This window comes from Capronia epimyces (assembly GCF_000585565.1).
Source record: "Capronia epimyces CBS 606.96 chromosome Unknown aczIQ-supercont1.1, whole genome shotgun sequence".
Lineage (NCBI taxonomy): Eukaryota > Fungi > Ascomycota > Eurotiomycetes > Chaetothyriales > Herpotrichiellaceae > Capronia > Capronia epimyces.
Genome location: NW_006912904.1, coordinates 4,630,261 through 4,647,593, shown reverse-complemented (window position 1 = coordinate 4,647,593; position 17,333 = coordinate 4,630,261). Strand labels below are relative to the sequence as shown.

Sequence of the window (17,333 nt, the reverse complement as noted above, 5' to 3'; positions counted from 1 at the left end):
CAGGGCAGCGGCAGTGGCATCCGAGTCAGGCAACACCGTCATCAATCGTCTTCTCCCCCCTTCTCCATTTCTTCTATTTCTCCTCCTGCTGCTCCTCCTTCCCCGGATCTGCGTCCCACTGCCCAACAAGCGCGACCTGTTTCGGCCCATTCTTCTTTCGACGTTGTCAACATCCAACATCCAACATTCAGCATCCAACATCGGCAGATATCATCCAGAGCCTTAGCCCTCCCAAATACCCTGTACTCGTATATCGTCAAGGCCCGGTGCCCTTTCCCCCTCCGTCTGTTTCCAGTCTGCTGCCTTCTCGCCTCGTCCCCGTGGCTGTTTTGCAGGCTCTCGAGCAGCAGCTTGGACGCGGCTTTTCTTCAGGCACCGTATTCCGCACCGCCGGGAGAGCGTGTCAGGGCAGGTCTACTCCTCACTCCTCACCTCTGCTGGCCCCTGGGTACCTGGCCATGATGCAATAATACGTCATCAGTACACCTGGCCCAATCTGACTGGTTCTCCTCAAGAGGCTGCGTTTGCGACGCGTGGTGACTTTTATCTTCGTCAACAATCTCGCCTGCGTGCAAGCTCATGTTAGCTTCACCATGGCATCGGAAAGACCTCCGTCGATCACCTTCCCTCCCCCAATTCAGACCGGCCGTCGGGTTAGTCCTTCACCACATGGCTTAAGGCAACGCCCTTTGGGCAGAGCATCTACCCTCATCGAGAGCAATGCACAGCTCAGTCGGCGACGAAGCTCATTTCTCTCCGAGACGCTTTCGGAGACGAGAAAGTCCTTCCGCTCTTCCACCGATGATATATTGTTGCCGCGGCCGAAAGGGGCATCTGACCTCCAGGATGATGATGATACGTCCCACTGGCAGTCGCTACCTCTGGTCCTGGCCTTGCTTCCTGCTGTTGGCGGGTTGCTGTTCAAAAATGGAAGTGCCGTCATCACCGATGTCACCCTCTTGGGTCTGGCTGCAATATTCATGAATTGGGCTCTTAGGTCGCCATGGTAAGCCGTGGCTCTTTGCCCTTCGCTCCTTGAACTCCGCTCATGAAACGTACAGGGATTGGTATCGTGCAGCTCAGAGTACGGCCCTGGCCGACCCCCCATCTCCAACTGCGATGACACCGACCGACGAAAGTTCAGAGCACCAAGGTGCCGCAACCGCGCCTGGTGACGGAGACGAAGGTGTTCCTGCAGAACCCCGCCTCAGAGCCAGTCCTTCCAGTGTCTTTGATGCGGAACGGGCATCTGCACAGAAAGAGCTTCGGATCCACGAGCTTCTAGCCTTGTTGTCTTGCTTGGTCTTCCCGCTGCTGGCCGCTTGGCTTCTCCATGGGATCAGGTCACAGCTAACCCGGCCATCCGAGGGACTGATCTCGAACTACAACCTTACCGTCTTCATTTTGGTGGCAGAAATTCGCCCCCTGTCCCATCTGATCAAGATGGTACAGCGGAGGACGCTCTTCTTGCAGCGACGCGTGAATGTGGAGGTTCTAAAAGAGAAAACCCAATCAGACGGCCAACAACTCCGGGATCTCACACACAGATTGGAGGAATTGGAGACCCACATTGCAGATCGTATCGCTGGATCTGGCGAGCAATCGAACGACCAAGCTGGTGACGTGCTGGCAGCTAAGGTATCGGAACTGGCGACATTGGATGTGAGGAAGACAGTGCAGCCCGAACTCGACGCTCTTAGTCGCGCGATGCGCCGGTATGAGAAGAGAAGCACCATTTCGTCGGTTCAGATTGAGGCGAGGCTGGAGGACCTCGAAGTGCGATTGAACGATGTCGTCGCCCTTGCTGCTGCTGCTCAGCGGAACGCTGATCGAAGGCCAGACACTTATATTGTCATGCTTACCAACTGGGCCTGTGCAGCCATCGTCTTGCCGCTTCAGTATATCCTCTTTGTTGCCACTCTTCCCAGCAAGCTTGTGGGCGCGGCCGTCGCGGTGCCGAAAAAGTACTTGGCCAGAAGACGCAAATTCCAGACAACGAAGGAAGGTCGGTCGTCTCGAAGAACCCCTGTGCGGCCGAATGAGCGTGAAAAGAGACTCAAAGTCATGCCGTAGACGCATGAGACAATGGATCATGGTTGTGGGTGGGCAGTGTGCTTTGGTGAACAGAGAATCATTAGAGAGGGAGGCCAGGGTCGGGATCTCCGTCAACAGAATGATGCGGAACACGCTTCAACGCTTGACAGCGGAATCCCGCTCTGTTGTTCTGCTGGTCAACAGAATGATGCGGAACATGCTTCAACGCTTCACAGCGGAATCCCGCTCTGTTATTCTGCTGCGCCTGCGCCCGTTGTTTATCATGTCTCTGTCAAATTTAGCACACACTACGCACGCCTCAATTTTCGCTCTCGCAAGGCTATCTACTCGAAAGCAATCCAGCGGCAGCACTCAAGCATTAGAGAATCCCAGGCTCCTCTGGACAGCATCGAGTTCCCTGTTTCCACTGGTCTGCTCCTCTTTCAAGCAAAGGTCTTCCAGAGATCCGCTATCCACGTCTTTCGTTGCCCTCTTGACATTTCTCTGGCTGAGAGATCCACAAAACCATGCCTCAGGTACGCATTCGACAAGAGGACGGCGTGACGGTGAGCAAATGGGTCGACATCAACTACGATGCTAAAGTCGCGGCCTCGGCCTCAAACGGTATCTCTCAGTCCTTGCCCTTGTCCCAGACTCAGCTAACAATCATAAGGTGGCATCCTGCCCTTCTCACCCGCCCTCTACACTTCAGACTTTCCACACAAATCCGTATGGAGCAAGGAGAACTTGCCTGAGGTCCTGCTCTATCTTGAACCTCCGCCCAGTCGGTACAGTGGTATCAAGGTCGAACCGCTCCTTGATAATGGAGTGCCCGTTCTTGGTGATGGAGGTACTCCTCTCCGAGCCTTGGAAGTGCTCCCTCGCCACATCAGCGTTGATGTTGAAGGTACGGTAATCTGATAACACGGAAGTTCACTTATTAACAGCTTTTAGGCTGGCTTGTCGAAACCTGGCGTCGAATCGACTCCCGAATCAGATACAGCGATATCCTTGACCGCATGGTCGCAGACCCTACATTTGGTGGAATAGGTCTCAAGAAGCCCAGCCCCAATATCCTACAGAACAACTGTGGGCGTGGATGCCGGAAACTCCTAAATACCTGGACCGGGCATATCAACCGAGAAGAGCCGCACCGCACCGAGGTCGAGGCCATCGAGGAATTGACGTCGCATCACCTGACCTACAATACAGTCCTGGATGTCAGTGAGCTCTTTCCTACTCGACTTGTCAAGGTCAAACTTGTCCAGCGGGTCGACTACTCTCCCCTTCATGTTGAGAAGTACGAAGTCAGTGTGACCAACTGGCAACACACTACGCTTCCCCTGGACCATTTTATCAGAGGGGCGGGTCCCAGAGTGAACAACGGTATGGACAACGCCAAACTAACAGCCTGGGAGTTACTGTTGGTGCTCCAGGAGCGGGCTCGAAACCACGATCTTCAGCACTGGTCTAAGCTACCCAATTCATGTCTTCCTGTCACCTGGTTCGAACGCACCCGAAACAAGCAGGAGCCTAATGACACCTTTGATGGCGGGTGCGACTTGTGCACATGGTCTTCAGACTATGCTGCGGCGACGCCGGAGGTTGACAGCGCCAAGCAGAAGACAAACACGACGCAAACCAAGCGGCGTGCAGAGGACAATGAGGGCGACAGCGCCCCAAAGCGGCTGCAGACGGCAGCACCGCCGGCACAACAGCCTCAGCCCAGCAACGTGGTCCAACACAGCTGGGTGCCAGTAGGTGCGGTTCACGCCCCGGTTGGACAGACGGGCCTGTACAACACATACTCAGGACAGCCGCCCTTGTACAACTTGCCCACAAACCCGTCGATGCCTCACAACTTCAACGGTTTTGCCAGCAACTCGTGGATGCCGCCCACTGCCAACACTTTTGCCAGCAACCCGCCCATGATCCCTGCTCTCAACAATCTTGACAGCAACTCCTTGGCCCCGGATTCTACGGAATCTGGGATCCCACCGAGGATGACCCTCTCGACCCTCTCGACCCCAACTTGAACCTTTGGGGCGACCTCTGATGTTCTTGGAAATATCAGTGATCGGTTGGCTCAGTGAGAGCTATGTCAGACTGTCACACCACACGGTCGATTGGGTCTTGTGATGGGGGATGTTGGCTTTGGGGCGCTCGCTGGTTCAACTCGACGATCGGGCTAGGGCATGGCACCACACGATTGGTCCAGCCTTGTAATGGGGAACTTTGCCTTTGGGGCACTTGCTGGTTTCACCCGACGACCGGGTTGTACGGAGCCCCGTAATGGGGTCATGAACGAGCTGTTTGCTTTGCGCAACTATGGGCTTGCCACGCTTTGCTTGGAGATCGTTTGGAGAGACTCTGACCGTTGGTCAGGAGAGATAGCTCCCAATAAAAGCATGGCCTTGTTTGAAAAGAAAACTTTAGAGATTTTGCGTGCACGTGTAATAATTCTCTAGTCCCCATCTCATCTAACGAGAGTCTATGTCCAGAAGGGGGTCATGTGCAATACGGCACGACCACTAGGCCAAGACGTGGCGTCGACTGATATTCTATCTGTAGCATAATCAAGATTCCTCGTACAGAATCAGGCTATCCAGCGAGCTAAAGCCGGCGGCGACGCCACCCTCGTCGCTCTCCTTGCCCTTGGTGCGCAGCAAGTAGCCGCCTTCGGCGTTGTGCAGGATCTGCGGCCTTGCGGAGCGCAGCGGATTCCTCCACAGACAGGTGCCGAAGATGCCGAGTTCGGAGACGACGTTGCCGCGGACGACCTGGCCGTCGCTACGGAGGACGGTGTTTTTGGCCGCGGGGGGCGGGCGGATCAGCTCCATCAAGATGTACTGCTTCCATTGAGAGCGGGGTATGGAGCCGAGGAAGGGCGGGATGTTGGTGCGGTAGATGTTGTTGCCGCCGCCTTCGCGCTGGGGTTTGAGCACGTGGTTGGCGGCCAAGGCTTCGGATAATGCGAGGCGGATCCCTTCCGGCTCGGCCTCGGGGCTCGTGCTAGAACTGGTGGTAGTCGAAGATGGTGAAGACAGCGAGTACTGTGGTGCAAATGTCGATCGGAGGTTGTCCAGCGTGGCGGTGGGGTGGTCGGGAAGAAAGGCCTTCAGGTGGTCCGGGCCAGGGGGTCGCGAGGTCAGAACTTGCTGGACCTTCTTGGAGCCGGACAGCTGCAACAGCACACTGGGACATTTGATGGCGGCACTGCGCTCGAGGTGGTGTCGAGCTGCCCAGGATGTCGAGGCGGCGTATTCTGTCGGCGCGTACCAGGCTCGGAAGTAGACGACAGTCACCTCGTACTGGGTCGACGGGGACGACGGCGGGGTGTAGATCAGCGGACGAGCTGGGTTTGCGTCCGGAGATGGGATGGATGTCAACTCGAGGACTTGGCTCGTGGGTAGGCGGAAGGACGGGATCTTGTGTTCCTTGTACAAGAACGTCGAAAGGGCTAGCTGGTCGAAGACGTTGCGTTCCCCGTCCTGCACGAGAAAGATGACGCACGTCGGCAGTGGCGGAGTCGACTTGGACGGCCCATACGCTTGGTGGCCGGCTGCGAGGCCGGCGGTTAGTGTGGCCACGGCCGCATTGGTCGGAGGGTGGCCGACGGAGTTGATGGCCGATGGTTGATCAGGCGAGCTCGAGTTGCCAAAGAGAGGATGAGGAGGGTACGCCACTGAATTGGCCGGGGAGGGGTACGTCGCGAGGCTTGTGTGCAGCTCTGCCACCAGGCAGGCTAGGCCGCCAAAGGAGGACGAGATGGTGTTGAACTCGACTTGCTTCAGAGACGGCGGCGCCGCTTCGTCGTCCTCCGGGGCGTGCAGCATGTAGTCGGAGCGGAACAGCCCTAGAGTCAGGTCCTGGACGTAACCTTCCTCTTTGACGGACAGGTGGATCTTCCACAGATTAGCCAGGAAGTCGTCTACTTCGATCAGTCTGCATGGCGACGCCCAATGTCAGTAAGAACAGAGTCATGTCAAGTGGAGGGGCTGGGCGGTTAGAAAGACCCCCAACTACGACCCCCAAGCTTGTGGATCTGGCCTGAAGGCCGTGGCTGTGCACGAGGAACGCTAACATACTCTTTTATCACATCCTCAAGCCACTGCTCGTCGCTGGCCACCGCAGCATACAGTTCGTTGTAGACCTGCTGGAGACTCCGGGCCTGGTCGAAGCACGACTTGGGAAACGGACTAGGAAACAGAGTGACCGGTGCATTCGTGGCCAGCACATGGTTCGGGTTCGCCTCTTCGGAGACTATTGCGCTCGATGGCCGGACCGCCAATGCATGCTCTATCGACCAATTCTTGACCGTCTGGACGAGGTACTTCTCTTGGTCCGCAGTCAATGGCGGGGGATATTCGCTGTAGATGTTGTAGGCCATTGTTGCCGATATTGCCAGACGAAAAAGGATTCAGCGTCGCAGTCGCATGGGGGGCGAGAGCAGATCAACCGTAGACTGAGCCGAGCAAGGTCACGGTAGAGGGCGTGTCAAACCAAAGGAATTTGCAAAGTTGCAGTTGGATCTGGGATCACGACAGGGTACGCCGAGTCAGCAGGCAGATCGTGGTTTCGTGTCATCACGTGCCAGTGGTACTTTTCGTAGACTCGGCAAACTTCCCTCGCCGAACTTGAAGCACGTGCAAGCAAGCGCAAGCGAAACCACTTTACACGCTTCTCTGGGACGGCAGACTGCGGCCTACAGACTGCGCGAAGAATGACTGGTCGTCTTCCGCCCCCACAGCATCCAACGTACTTGGAACCTTCTTGTCTTGGTCTAAATCCCAATTCACCATCGCCCAAATACCTCTGCCTTCTACTACCTCGCCGCCCCTCCCACAGCAGTCTCCTGGTGGCAGAGTCTGGCCGTGGACATTTGAACATGCGAGCAGGCGAACTCCGCGCAGACTGCCTCATGTGTCGACCGTTTGTGGGATCAGGCTCTGTCTTCTTCACCTTGAATCTTGAGCGCTTGTCTTTTTGTTCCTCAGCCTGTTTCACTTCTTCTTCGTCAACAGTATTCCGAAAAGGCCTGACGAAGGTCTCTATTGCACCTTAATATCGCCCTCAATTGTTGTTCACTTGCCTGCGCTTTTCGTTCCTGCGAGTCTTCACAATCCACTTCACCTCGGACTTCTGTCTCTATGACCAACTTCCTCGGGGATTTTTGTTGCTTCAATCACCTCTTCATCTCCACCCCTCAACGTCTGGTGAGCAACGATGGAGGTTTCTGCCGAGTCTGACAATGACCCCTGCGGCTGGTCGATCGATCAGGTCGTCTATGAACTTTGCCAGAATCCAACCCCAAGATGGTCGCCCGCAGAACGGCCTCAGTTGATACCAGATCGGCATGTTCTCGAGGACACTTTGCGGCAGAATCATGTCGACGGGGACAACTTCCTGGCGTTGGATCTCGTTGCTCTCAAGGAAGACTTGGGTATTGCATCGTTTGGTCAAAGAAGAGCCATCATGAGAGCCATCGAATACTTCCGTGCCCATTCTATAAGCTGGCAGCATTCGGCTTTCCGGGTAGACAGCATCGCCAGAATGCAACCACAGTCTCTAGCCTACACGAGCACGCAGATCGCCCAATCGCACACTTCAGCTTTTCCTCAGACTCCATATTCAGGACTTGGAATCTACCCTTCCGTCGAGTCAATGCCACCCACAGCTTCGCCCTTGTCGTACAGGACTACTGGTCAACCAGGATTTGCGACGGCGCTTAGTCCACACGGGCACGCTTTGTTGGAGGCGAGCAATGCTTCATTTACAGTGCCGTTGAACGCTACCCCGTCATCTCTTCAACATCCCGTAGTTAACCCTACTGCCCCAGACCCTCCAAAGGCCCTGAGCCTTGTCACAAATGATACCACCGCACGGGATGCTTCGAAGAGGCCGAGGCAAGGGTACGAGGTCGTCAAGGGCAAAAAGAAAATTGCACCGACCCTTGTCTCACAAACAGAAGAAATCACCGCCACGGAAGCCGTCGGGACCGCATATCTCTCACCATCCGCAGTACCTCTGCAGGATGTCTTCTATCACAAAATCTCCACGGATTTTGGCGATGTTTTCTATCGCGCCCCTCTTGATACCTCTGACGACTTTTTCATCAGTGGCCGTTATCCTGAAGGCCAGAGAAAAGTGATCGCGCGACGCATCAAACACTTCCTTCGTCAGGATGTTGTCAAACTCTCGCAAGCTAATACCCTCATCAAGCTTCCTTATAGCCACAATCGACTTCAAGAACCGTTTTCCGAACAATACTTCACCATGTTTCCGCGGCGCGGTGGGCAGATTAGAGTGTTTCGAGTGGAGGATTTCCCGGAAGTGCAGAAAATTGTAACCAAAAAGTCTGAAATTCCTGCTACCAATACAATATTGAGCGAGCACCACTCCAACAGCCATACTGATCCGGCGAAGGAAGACTCGGAAGATACATCAAACTGGCATGACCTAGATTACTTACTTGACAAGTATCCAGTCGAAGGTTCGGACGAAGGGCTCCCAGTCTACGGGGATTCAGGCGATGAAGGAGACCTTGACGAAGAAACTTGGAGAGAAATACAAGAGGAACAAGATGAGAACAGCCGGGAGCCGGTTACAATGACTCATGCTGAAATCGTGGCTGCCATCGACGAGACAATCGAAGAAATGAAACAAGAGTGGCGTGACACCAAACTTGTAAAGGTCCAGTTGAAGGCTTACCGTCTCTGGACAGAGGCTGCTAAGAGAAGAGATCGCCGAGACAAGCTTGGGTACGTGATCCGAGAGAAAGACCGTTTCGAGAGGATGAAGACCAAGATTCAGCGTGCACTGGCAGATGACATCTGGCGCACTCCAGCCGAACTCAAGAAGCAATGCCAGAATATCGAGTTGGCAGTGTTCCAGTATGAAGAGTTTAACTACTACAATCAGGTGCTACTTGATGACAATCCACCTACACGTCCAAGCTCAGCAGCGCTCAAAAAGGCTCGCACTCGGAAACCGCAGGAGCTATCAGAGGGCGAGGAACTTCTTGAATCAGATTCAGATCCCATAACTGAGGATGAAGACTTTCTCGTGGATGATTCTTCCGATGCTGGCTCTATTCACCATGAGCCAGACCTAGACTGGAATCCATTGATCTCTGAGGTCACCAATAAGACAAGCGTACAGCCTGTGGCACAACATGTGGCACAACATGTGGCGCAACCTGTGGCGAGACCAGTCTTTCCCCCTCCGGTTGAGAACACTCCACAGAGCTCAGAAACGGCAACACCTAGTCCAGTTGAGCGGGCTGCATCAATACCGGTCGACACTCGCACACACGGTGAGGATGACGCAGATATTGACAGCGACACCGGCGAAGACGCAATCGTAACGCCTATGCGTCGCCCCTTGAGACTCGAGATTAGCGCTACTCCGTCTGTTAAGATCAAGAGCGCTCCCACAACGCCCTTTGCCTCTCGTGTACTCGAGCAGTCCTCAAACCCTCAGAGAAAGGGTTCTGATTCCGAAAATTCGGATTCGGATTTGGATCGCCCGCCACGCCTTCCAAAGAGCAAATATCGTGCACAGGGTCGGACAGTAGCGGAACCTGTGGATTTGACCTTTTCGAGTCCTGCTTCGGAAAATGAATTGACGACTCATGAGGAGGCCAGTACAGACTTCGAAGTGCACACTCCAGAACTCAATCCTACCCCGATGCAAACTCCGCAGAGGCACAAGACCAAGACTTCGAGTTCCGTGTCGTCCATGGCGGACTCTGCTAGTCTCTCCTCTGAGGATGATTCTGGACTACCTCATATTGAGAACGTGGAGGGTATGATTGCTACAGATTGGTCTGACATCGAGGCCCTCGTTGACCGACGCCGGGCTCTTGCCAAAGCCGTCTATCAGCTTGATGCAGAGACGATTGAATATCTCAGCCTGTTTATTGAGTCTCGGAAAACCTTCACTAGGCGCAGAGATGTCATCTTTGACGGGCTGCTGGCCCTCAGTGAAGTTTATGATGATAGTGGTGACGGTTATAACGATATCAGAGCCATCGGAACAGCACAACAAAGCAGCGCTCAGCTTTTGGTTCTTTTGTACATCACATATGTTTGTGGTCAAAATATGGTTGGAGACTCTGCACCATCTGAAGCACATAAAGACTGTGCGTTTGATGATATGGAAACAACGGTTGATCCTTTCTACAGCTTACTGCAACATATCATTCGGATCTACGTCCACAAAGAGAAGCAGGACCCGACCCTACTGCAGCAACAAAGTACAAAGAAGAAAAGAAAGAGAGAACGCCCCCTTTCTGATGCGGATATGTGGGACCATGAACCGCTAACTGATGTTATATGGGGCGATCCGTTGGAACCTTACGTGCCACCATCATCACACAAGAAGCGGAAACGTAAAGTCCTGGACAGTCAACAAGCTATTGATATGCAGCAAAGTGATCAAGTCCGAATTCAGCAACAGGAGCAACGACGCCAACAGTTGGCCATGAAGCTAACTCAGATGGCAGAAGAAGGAGACAATCGACATCCGATCAACACTATAGAGCCGTACATCTACCTCCATCCCCATATCTCAAAGCGCATCAAACCACATCAACTCACCGGTATTCAGTTTATGTGGCGCGAATTGATTGAAGATCCGAAGCACCAAGGCTGCATCCTGGCACATACTATGGGACTTGGAAAGACGATGCAGGTAATCTCCCTACTGGTAGCAATATCACTGTGCAACCAAAGCAGTGACGCTACGGTCCGTGACCTCATTCCAGCGCGGCTCCGGAAGAGCAGAACCCTTATCCTTTGCCCTGCTTCACTGGTGGAGAATTGGCTTGACGAATTGCTCTTGTGGACTCCTTCGAACGATGTTCTCGGTACAATCTACAAGCTGGACACATCAAACACAGGCACGCTTCACGAGTGGTCCAGACATGGGGGAGTTTTACTCACGAGCTACGAGAGGTTCAGGAGAATGGTCTCGAAGAGTATTGGTGCCAAAGATAAGGGAGGCCACATTGATGTGGAAAAGATTTTTTTCGAAGATCCGACCCTTGTAATTGCAGACGAGGCACACAAGCTCAAGAATTCCACATCCACGATAAACCAATATGCGAAGCGTTTCAAGACGACAAGCCGTATCGCGTTGACTGGTTCGCCGCTCAACAATCACCTTGAGGAGTACTACACTATGGTTGACTGGATTGCCCCCGGCTATCTTGGGACGATTGTGCATTTTCGGTCCAAGTACTCCGAACCTATCATTGAAGGGCTGTACAGTGACAGCAGCGCATTTGAGAGACGTCTGTGTCTTCGCAAACTACATGTCCTCAAGCGGGATTTGGATCCGAAAATCAATCGAGCCGATATTTCTGCCATCGAGAAAGACATGCCGACCAAGACCGAATTCTTCATCACGGTCCCGCTTACGGAGCTGCAGAAACGAGCCTATAACATATACGTCAAGTATATGCTAGAGACATTCAGCCGAACAAATGCGAAGTCGCGGAATGCGAAGATGTGGGACTGGATCGCAATGCTGTCATGGCTTTGCCATCACCCTTTTTGCTTTCTGATAAAGCTCAAGGAACGCATCGCCAAGATAGATGAGGAGCTCGATTTCTCCCTCTCCACCGCTGCTGCTGCTGCTGCTGAAGAGAGCAAGGATGCAGCCCCGAATCAGCTAGCTGATATAACATCACCTGAGAATGTGAAGGAGGACGCGCAACTTGATACTACGGGGCCTTTGAATGAAGCTATGCAGCAGGTCCTTGAACTCTTCAAGGAGGTGGACATTCCCGGAGTCATAGATGACCCTACACTCTCTTATCGTACATTTGCGGTACAGCAAATCCTGAAAGAAGCAAACGCAAACGGCGACAAGACACTGGTTTTCACTCACAGCATTCCGACCTTGAACTATCTGGAGAAGATGTTGAAGATGATGAAGTTCCCGTACTTCAGACTAGACGGCAAGACCGATGTCTCGACGCGCCAGGCTTCGACCAAAGATTTCAATCAAAAGAATACTTCGCAGGTATTTCTGATATCGATGAGGGCAGGAGGTCTTGGATTGAATCTACAAGGTGCAAATCGCGTCATCATATTCGATTTCAGCTTCAATCCTTCGTGGGAAGAACAGGCCATTGGGAGGGCGTATCGGCTCAACCAGAAGGCGCCGGTCTTCGTCTACCGTTTTCAGTCAGGAGGTACCTTTGAAGACGTGCTCTTTAATAAGGCTGTTTTCAAGACACAGCTTTTTGGGCGCGTGGTGGACAAGAAAAAGCCCAAGCGTCACGCCTCCAAGTCAACTGCAGACTATCTGTTCCCAGTCAAGGATGTTCCTCGGCAAGATTTTGCAGATTGTCTGGGAAAGGACCCGAAGGTGCTTGACATTGTCATACAGCGCCTGGACTGTGTTCGCAGCATCGTGCTGACAGAGACATTCCAGAAGGAAGAGGATGAGCAGTTGAATGATGAGGAGCAGAAAGCCGCCGAAGAAGAATTCCGGGACCAGCGTTTACAGCGAGAGGATCCGGTAGCATGGCAAGCAAAGCAAGCAGCTCTTTATGCTTCTGCCACCCGATTCCCCTATCCAAGCACGCACCCGGGTCCAGTGCCTGGGGCCTACCCTCCTCCTATGCCATCCTCGACGGCTCCATCATTTCCCTCCCGGGGTGGTGCTGTTAGTCAAGCGAGGCCTGCACAGCCCGCTGCCATAATGCCTCCATTTGCAAGACAGGACTTCGATGCTCCACCGGACGGTCACCCTAATCAATTCCCGTCGAGTACTATGCCCGGAGCCCTTCTCTCGTATGACGACACTTTCCAGGACTTCGTCGACCAAATTGACCACCGTCGTGCGGGAAGTCTAGACCCTGACATCCTGATGTCATGAAAGCGAGCATACAGTACGGAGTGCTTGAGTCAGAATCGACGACGCAGACTATCTTTGGGCTTGAAGGCAGGATCGCTGATTCAGTGCTTGGGAGCGGATCCCGGAGGAGGAAGTTGAAAATGGATGCACAGTTTGCATGGCGACGATGTTTTATTAGATTAGTTTTCTGCTTTACTGGGCTGGACAGGCGTTTTGTGGACAGGAAGATACCCCTTGCGAGCACTTCATTGTGATGGGCCGGCGAAAAAAGGGTTTACGAAGCACATGATATGGGCGCTTGATGACATACATACCTTACGAGCGAAGATTCACACGATTCACACGACATGAGCTGAATGACGAGGCGTGTGTTCTAGCAGACGGTCCAAGGTCAACCTTGGCTGGAATTGGAACTTTCAATTAAGGAATGAATGACGAATATGCAGCTTCTTTGTAGATGTTGAGCAGTCCACATGGCTGAGCTTTAGATTACTACCAAATAAGTTGATGTGAATAGTTCCTCAACCCGGGATTGGGTTGGAGATGACATATGACATACTGCATCTGTCCGGAGCAGTGGCTCATTCTTTCAATCGTACAGAAGGGAAGGGGAAGGGGTTGACAATTGGAGATATCTACCTTATCCACTGTGATTAATTGATGGTGTAAGAAACAACGAACAACAAACTTGGGTGTTGCCAATGCATGGTCTTCCACCTCGGCTTTGCGTCCACCCACCAGCGCAGAAATGGCATTCAAGTTGACCTCGCATGTCTCGGCGGATATATTTCTTCACGTGCCGGAACCTCTGACAGGAAGGAGAACGGCAGCGGCAAAAGTCGGCTCTGGCTCTGGTTCTGATTCTGATTCTGGCTCTGGCTCTGATTCTGACGCTGACGCTGACCCTGACGCTGACCCTGACCCGGACGCTGGCGGCAGTGGTAGTGGCGGCGGTAGAGGCGGCGGTAGTGGTGATGGTAGTGGTAGTGGTAGTGGTGATGGTAGTGGTAGTGGTAGTGGTGATGGTGATGGACACGCAACGAGGCCGAGGCCGCCGCGGAGAGACAACTGGTCGACCAGCAAGAATGGGAATAGGAATAGCGGAACACCTTCAGGCTCAGGCGAAAGCAGTGGTGCAGGGAGCGATTCTACGAGGCGGCAGCAACAGCGGCGGCGGCAGCAACAGCTCACAATTGTGTTCTTCATCACTGGAAACCCCGGCTTGATTTCTTATTATCATCCCTTCCTGTCGCTCGTCGCGGCGGATTTGGAGAGGAGTCCGAGATACGACCAGACCGAGAACGAGGACAAGAACGAGAATGAGAACGAGAAAGAGTCGCGAGATCATGTCGTCGTGGTTGCGGGGTTCAGTTTGGGCGGGTTCGAGGTCGAGTGTTGGACCGGAAACAAGACTAAGACCAGCCGAGGGACAGAGGGAGAGGGAGAGGGAGAGAGCGTGAGAAAAGATGAGCATGCCCATGTGCGGATGGATGAGTTGCTTTATCCTCCCGTCAGGTTCCCTTGTCTGAGCGAAGGCTTAGGCCAGCGCCAGCATTCACATTCAGGTTCAGGTTCAAGCAGGTCGCAGTCACAACCGCAAGAGCAGTCGCAAGATCAAGATCAAGACCAAGACCAAGACGAGAGTGACAAGTCTCAGCCCAAAGAGCCAAAGGAGCAAACCGCCCAGCCTAGCCCATGTGAGGACGACGACAACGACGACGACAAAACCAATACCAGACTCTACTCGCTCCGTGAACAGATCGAATTGAGCTATGCGCGCCTCGAGAAGTTGGTCGACACGCTTCGTAACCACAACCACAACTGCAAAGACGGCCTGTCGACAGCTAAGGCCGCCTCGACTGGACCGGGAGACGGAACAGCAGCCTTGGAGACGGGAGAACAGGAACAAGAACGGGAACGGGAACAAGATCAGGAACAAGATCAGGAACAGCAACGGGAACAAGAGCCAGGCCGTGACCCAACGCAAGGACAAGTGCCGGAACCGCAACCGCTCGTCAATGTTGTGCTCGTGGGCCACAGTGTCGGCGCGTACATTGCGCTAGAGATTGTGAGGCTACGGCATGAACGGCATGGATTTCGTCAATCGTCGTCGTCGACAACATCAAGCAGCAGTGCATCAAACCGGGCAAATTCGACTTCCGGTATAAACATCTCATCTACGAGTACTGATACTACACGTACAGGACAAAGCTCAACTTCGTCACCACCTGCAGCTTCAGTCAATGCCTCGTGGACAGTCACCGCATGTATCCTCCTCACCCCGACTATCGTCGACATTCATCGCTCCCCGTCCGGCCGCGTCGCGACGCCGCTGTTGACCTCCCTCCAGCTCGCACTCCCATCCGCATCCGCGTCGCGGTTTATACTACCTGTGCTGGCCCACACGCTGGTCCACTCGGTTCTTGTCAAGTCGCTGCCGTCGACCTGGCTCTCTTGGCTCGTGGAGCGAGTCGCCGGCATGAAACGGGGCTCGCATGGGTCCGACGCCACACTGGCGTTCCTCAGGAGTCCGCGCGGCGTCAAGCAGGCCTTGTATATGGCTGCGGATGAGATGGGCCAGATCAGAGCTGATGGGTGGGGTGAAGAGGTCTGGGGAGCAGCAGCTGTCGATAACGACATTGGCGGGGCTACAAGGTTCTCTCCTACTCCCAGGCTCTACTTCTGGTTCGCAAAGTCGGATCACTGGGTCGCGGACATCACGCGGGAAGAGATCCAAAGAGCCAGAGGCGGCGGAGTGGTGGAGAGGGACGAGATCGATATTCTGGGCCACGCGACTGATGAGGTACAATTTAGACTTGACGCCACCAACCACGACAAGCACGCCGTGGACGAAGCGCCGATGGTGCGGATATATGAGACGGACGGGCTGGCGCATGCTTGGTGTCTGAACCAGAGCGAGTTCGTTGCCCGACGAGTGATAGGATGGCTGAGGGAGATATTGGGTCAAGAGTGTCGAGAATCCGTCTGATCGACTTATGTTTGTCTGGTCTCGTGTTCTCATAAAGGCTAGAGAAGGCTCACGTCGAAATAGATTCAATTTGTCTCTGCCTCCTCGCCCATCCTGGCGAACAGAATGTGATTGGATATAGTATTCCATCCCACACGGTTTATGCTAGATGATTGTGTGGATCAAAGGTAGAGCATCAACGCTACCCATCAAGCAGACACGTCGCTTTTTCTGCCTGCCTAGTTTTAAGAAATACCCGCTCTTCTAAAGAGGTCTCCTAGAACGTCGGGCCTCTGAGGTGCTGCTTCTTGAGGTGCCATACCTGTCGCGCTATGAGGTTGGGCTCCATCCAGGTTGTGTGTTCTCACACTCCAGCTGGCATCAGCTGCCCGTTGCTGGCCAAATAGCTGTTGAAGACTGATCTGCTGCCCAGGTAGGGCTGCATTGGCTTGATGATGTTGTAAAATTTCTTCAGCTTGTTGCATATGCCCATTGGTGTGTTGTGCAACGGCAGCAGATGCGGCAGCTTCAGCTGCTTGTCTACTCGCTCCTGCGTGATCGGCGAGCGACTTCATCAGGTCGCCGTTTAGTTTCTGCGCGTGTTCGGTGGATGACCCGGGCGCGTCATGAAAGATGTAGACACCATAGATCTTTTGCTCGTGGCCCTCCTTGAAGCTGATGATGACATATTCTCCTGTTACTTCGACACCGGCGTTTTCTCCTTCTCTCAACTCCGCCTCGAAATTATCTAGCCCTCTTCTGTTGAGGACTATGGCGCAATATCGATCCTCTCCGTACCGTCCCGGGGTAAGCTCACATATGAACAAGGATCCCTCTACACCTGTCTTGGTCCATTCCGGTTGCGGTGCAGGGGAAAATTCGTAGACGACGGCATAAGGCGCAATTGAAAGGATGGAGGATATGGCAGGATTGATGCGTCTGAGCACTGACAAGTTGAGTTCTTCGTTGGTGCGGTCTGGGGGAGGAGGCTTTAGAGGGTAGTCTGACTGATACCCTTGGTAATCCGACTCGTAATCTGAGGCTTGTATAGGTGGCTGGGCAAGAGGCATTGGTATAGACGTAGGAGGAGTAGCGTCTTGGGGATGTTGTGCTTGTGTCTGTGTCGTGGAGGACATGGGAGGGTAGCGTGGGAAGTCGACAGATTGTTGTCGCCTCGAATTGCCAGGCCGTCGATAAGACATGACGAGCTGAAGGACAGAAGGCCAGTCGAAAATGACTGCGGAATGTAGAAGGGTTCAGTAGGAAAATATCTGACCTACCTCGTGGGTAGGTACCTAGCCGTCAGGCCCTGGGGAGACAAAGCTGGACTCTTTTGTCCTGGTCCTGCAGAGTCGTCGGAAAGAGACAGGCGTCACGTCTAGTTTCACAGAGACGGTCGCAGGAAATTGTCATATAGACAGACCAAGTCAGTTGGGTTGTAAGATGGCCATTCACGAGGCTG

The 17,333-nt window shown here is 53.6% G+C and overlaps 6 protein-coding genes across 6 annotated transcripts; 4 read left to right on the top strand and 2 right to left on the bottom strand.

The window, feature by feature from the left end:
* Window positions 1-593: 593 nt before the first annotated feature.
* Window positions 594-2,073, top strand: A1O3_01680 (uncharacterized protein; the record flags this gene model as incomplete). Its single annotated transcript, XM_007731823.1, has 2 exons — window positions 594-1,006; window positions 1,062-2,073. 2 exons carry the CDS (start codon window positions 594-596, stop codon window positions 2,071-2,073), a joined length of 1,425 nt encoding a protein of 474 aa, XP_007730013.1.
* Window positions 2,074-2,561: 488 nt separating this feature from the next.
* Window positions 2,562-4,070, top strand: A1O3_01679 (uncharacterized protein; the record flags this gene model as incomplete). Its single annotated transcript, XM_007731822.1, has 3 exons — window positions 2,562-2,658; window positions 2,708-2,941; window positions 2,989-4,070. The coding sequence occupies 3 exons, from the start codon at window positions 2,562-2,564 to the stop codon at window positions 4,068-4,070; spliced, it is 1,413 nt and encodes a 470-aa protein (XP_007730012.1).
* Window positions 4,071-4,610: 540 nt separating this feature from the next.
* A1O3_01678 (glutathione synthetase) lies at window positions 4,611-6,424 on the bottom strand (the record flags this gene model as incomplete). The annotated part of the gene is made up of 2 exons (XM_007731821.1): window positions 4,611-5,979; window positions 6,123-6,424. 2 exons carry the CDS (start codon window positions 6,422-6,424, stop codon window positions 4,611-4,613), a joined length of 1,671 nt encoding a protein of 556 aa, XP_007730011.1.
* Window positions 6,425-7,260: 836 nt separating this feature from the next.
* On the top strand, window positions 7,261-12,924 carry A1O3_01677 (uncharacterized protein; the record flags this gene model as incomplete). Its single annotated transcript, XM_007731820.1, has 1 exon — window positions 7,261-12,924. The coding sequence occupies one exon, from the start codon at window positions 7,261-7,263 to the stop codon at window positions 12,922-12,924; it is 5,664 nt and encodes a 1,887-aa protein (XP_007730010.1).
* Window positions 12,925-14,389: 1,465 nt separating this feature from the next.
* A1O3_01676 (uncharacterized protein) lies at window positions 14,390-15,892 on the top strand (the record flags this gene model as incomplete). The annotated part of the gene is made up of 1 exon (XM_007731819.1): window positions 14,390-15,892. The coding sequence occupies one exon, from the start codon at window positions 14,390-14,392 to the stop codon at window positions 15,890-15,892; it is 1,503 nt and encodes a 500-aa protein (XP_007730009.1).
* Window positions 15,893-16,116: 224 nt separating this feature from the next.
* On the bottom strand, window positions 16,117-17,073 carry A1O3_01675 (uncharacterized protein; the record flags this gene model as incomplete). Its single annotated transcript, XM_007731818.1, has 1 exon — window positions 16,117-17,073. The coding sequence occupies one exon, from the start codon at window positions 17,071-17,073 to the stop codon at window positions 16,117-16,119; it is 957 nt and encodes a 318-aa protein (XP_007730008.1).
* Between the last annotated feature and the right edge of the window lie 260 nt (window positions 17,074-17,333).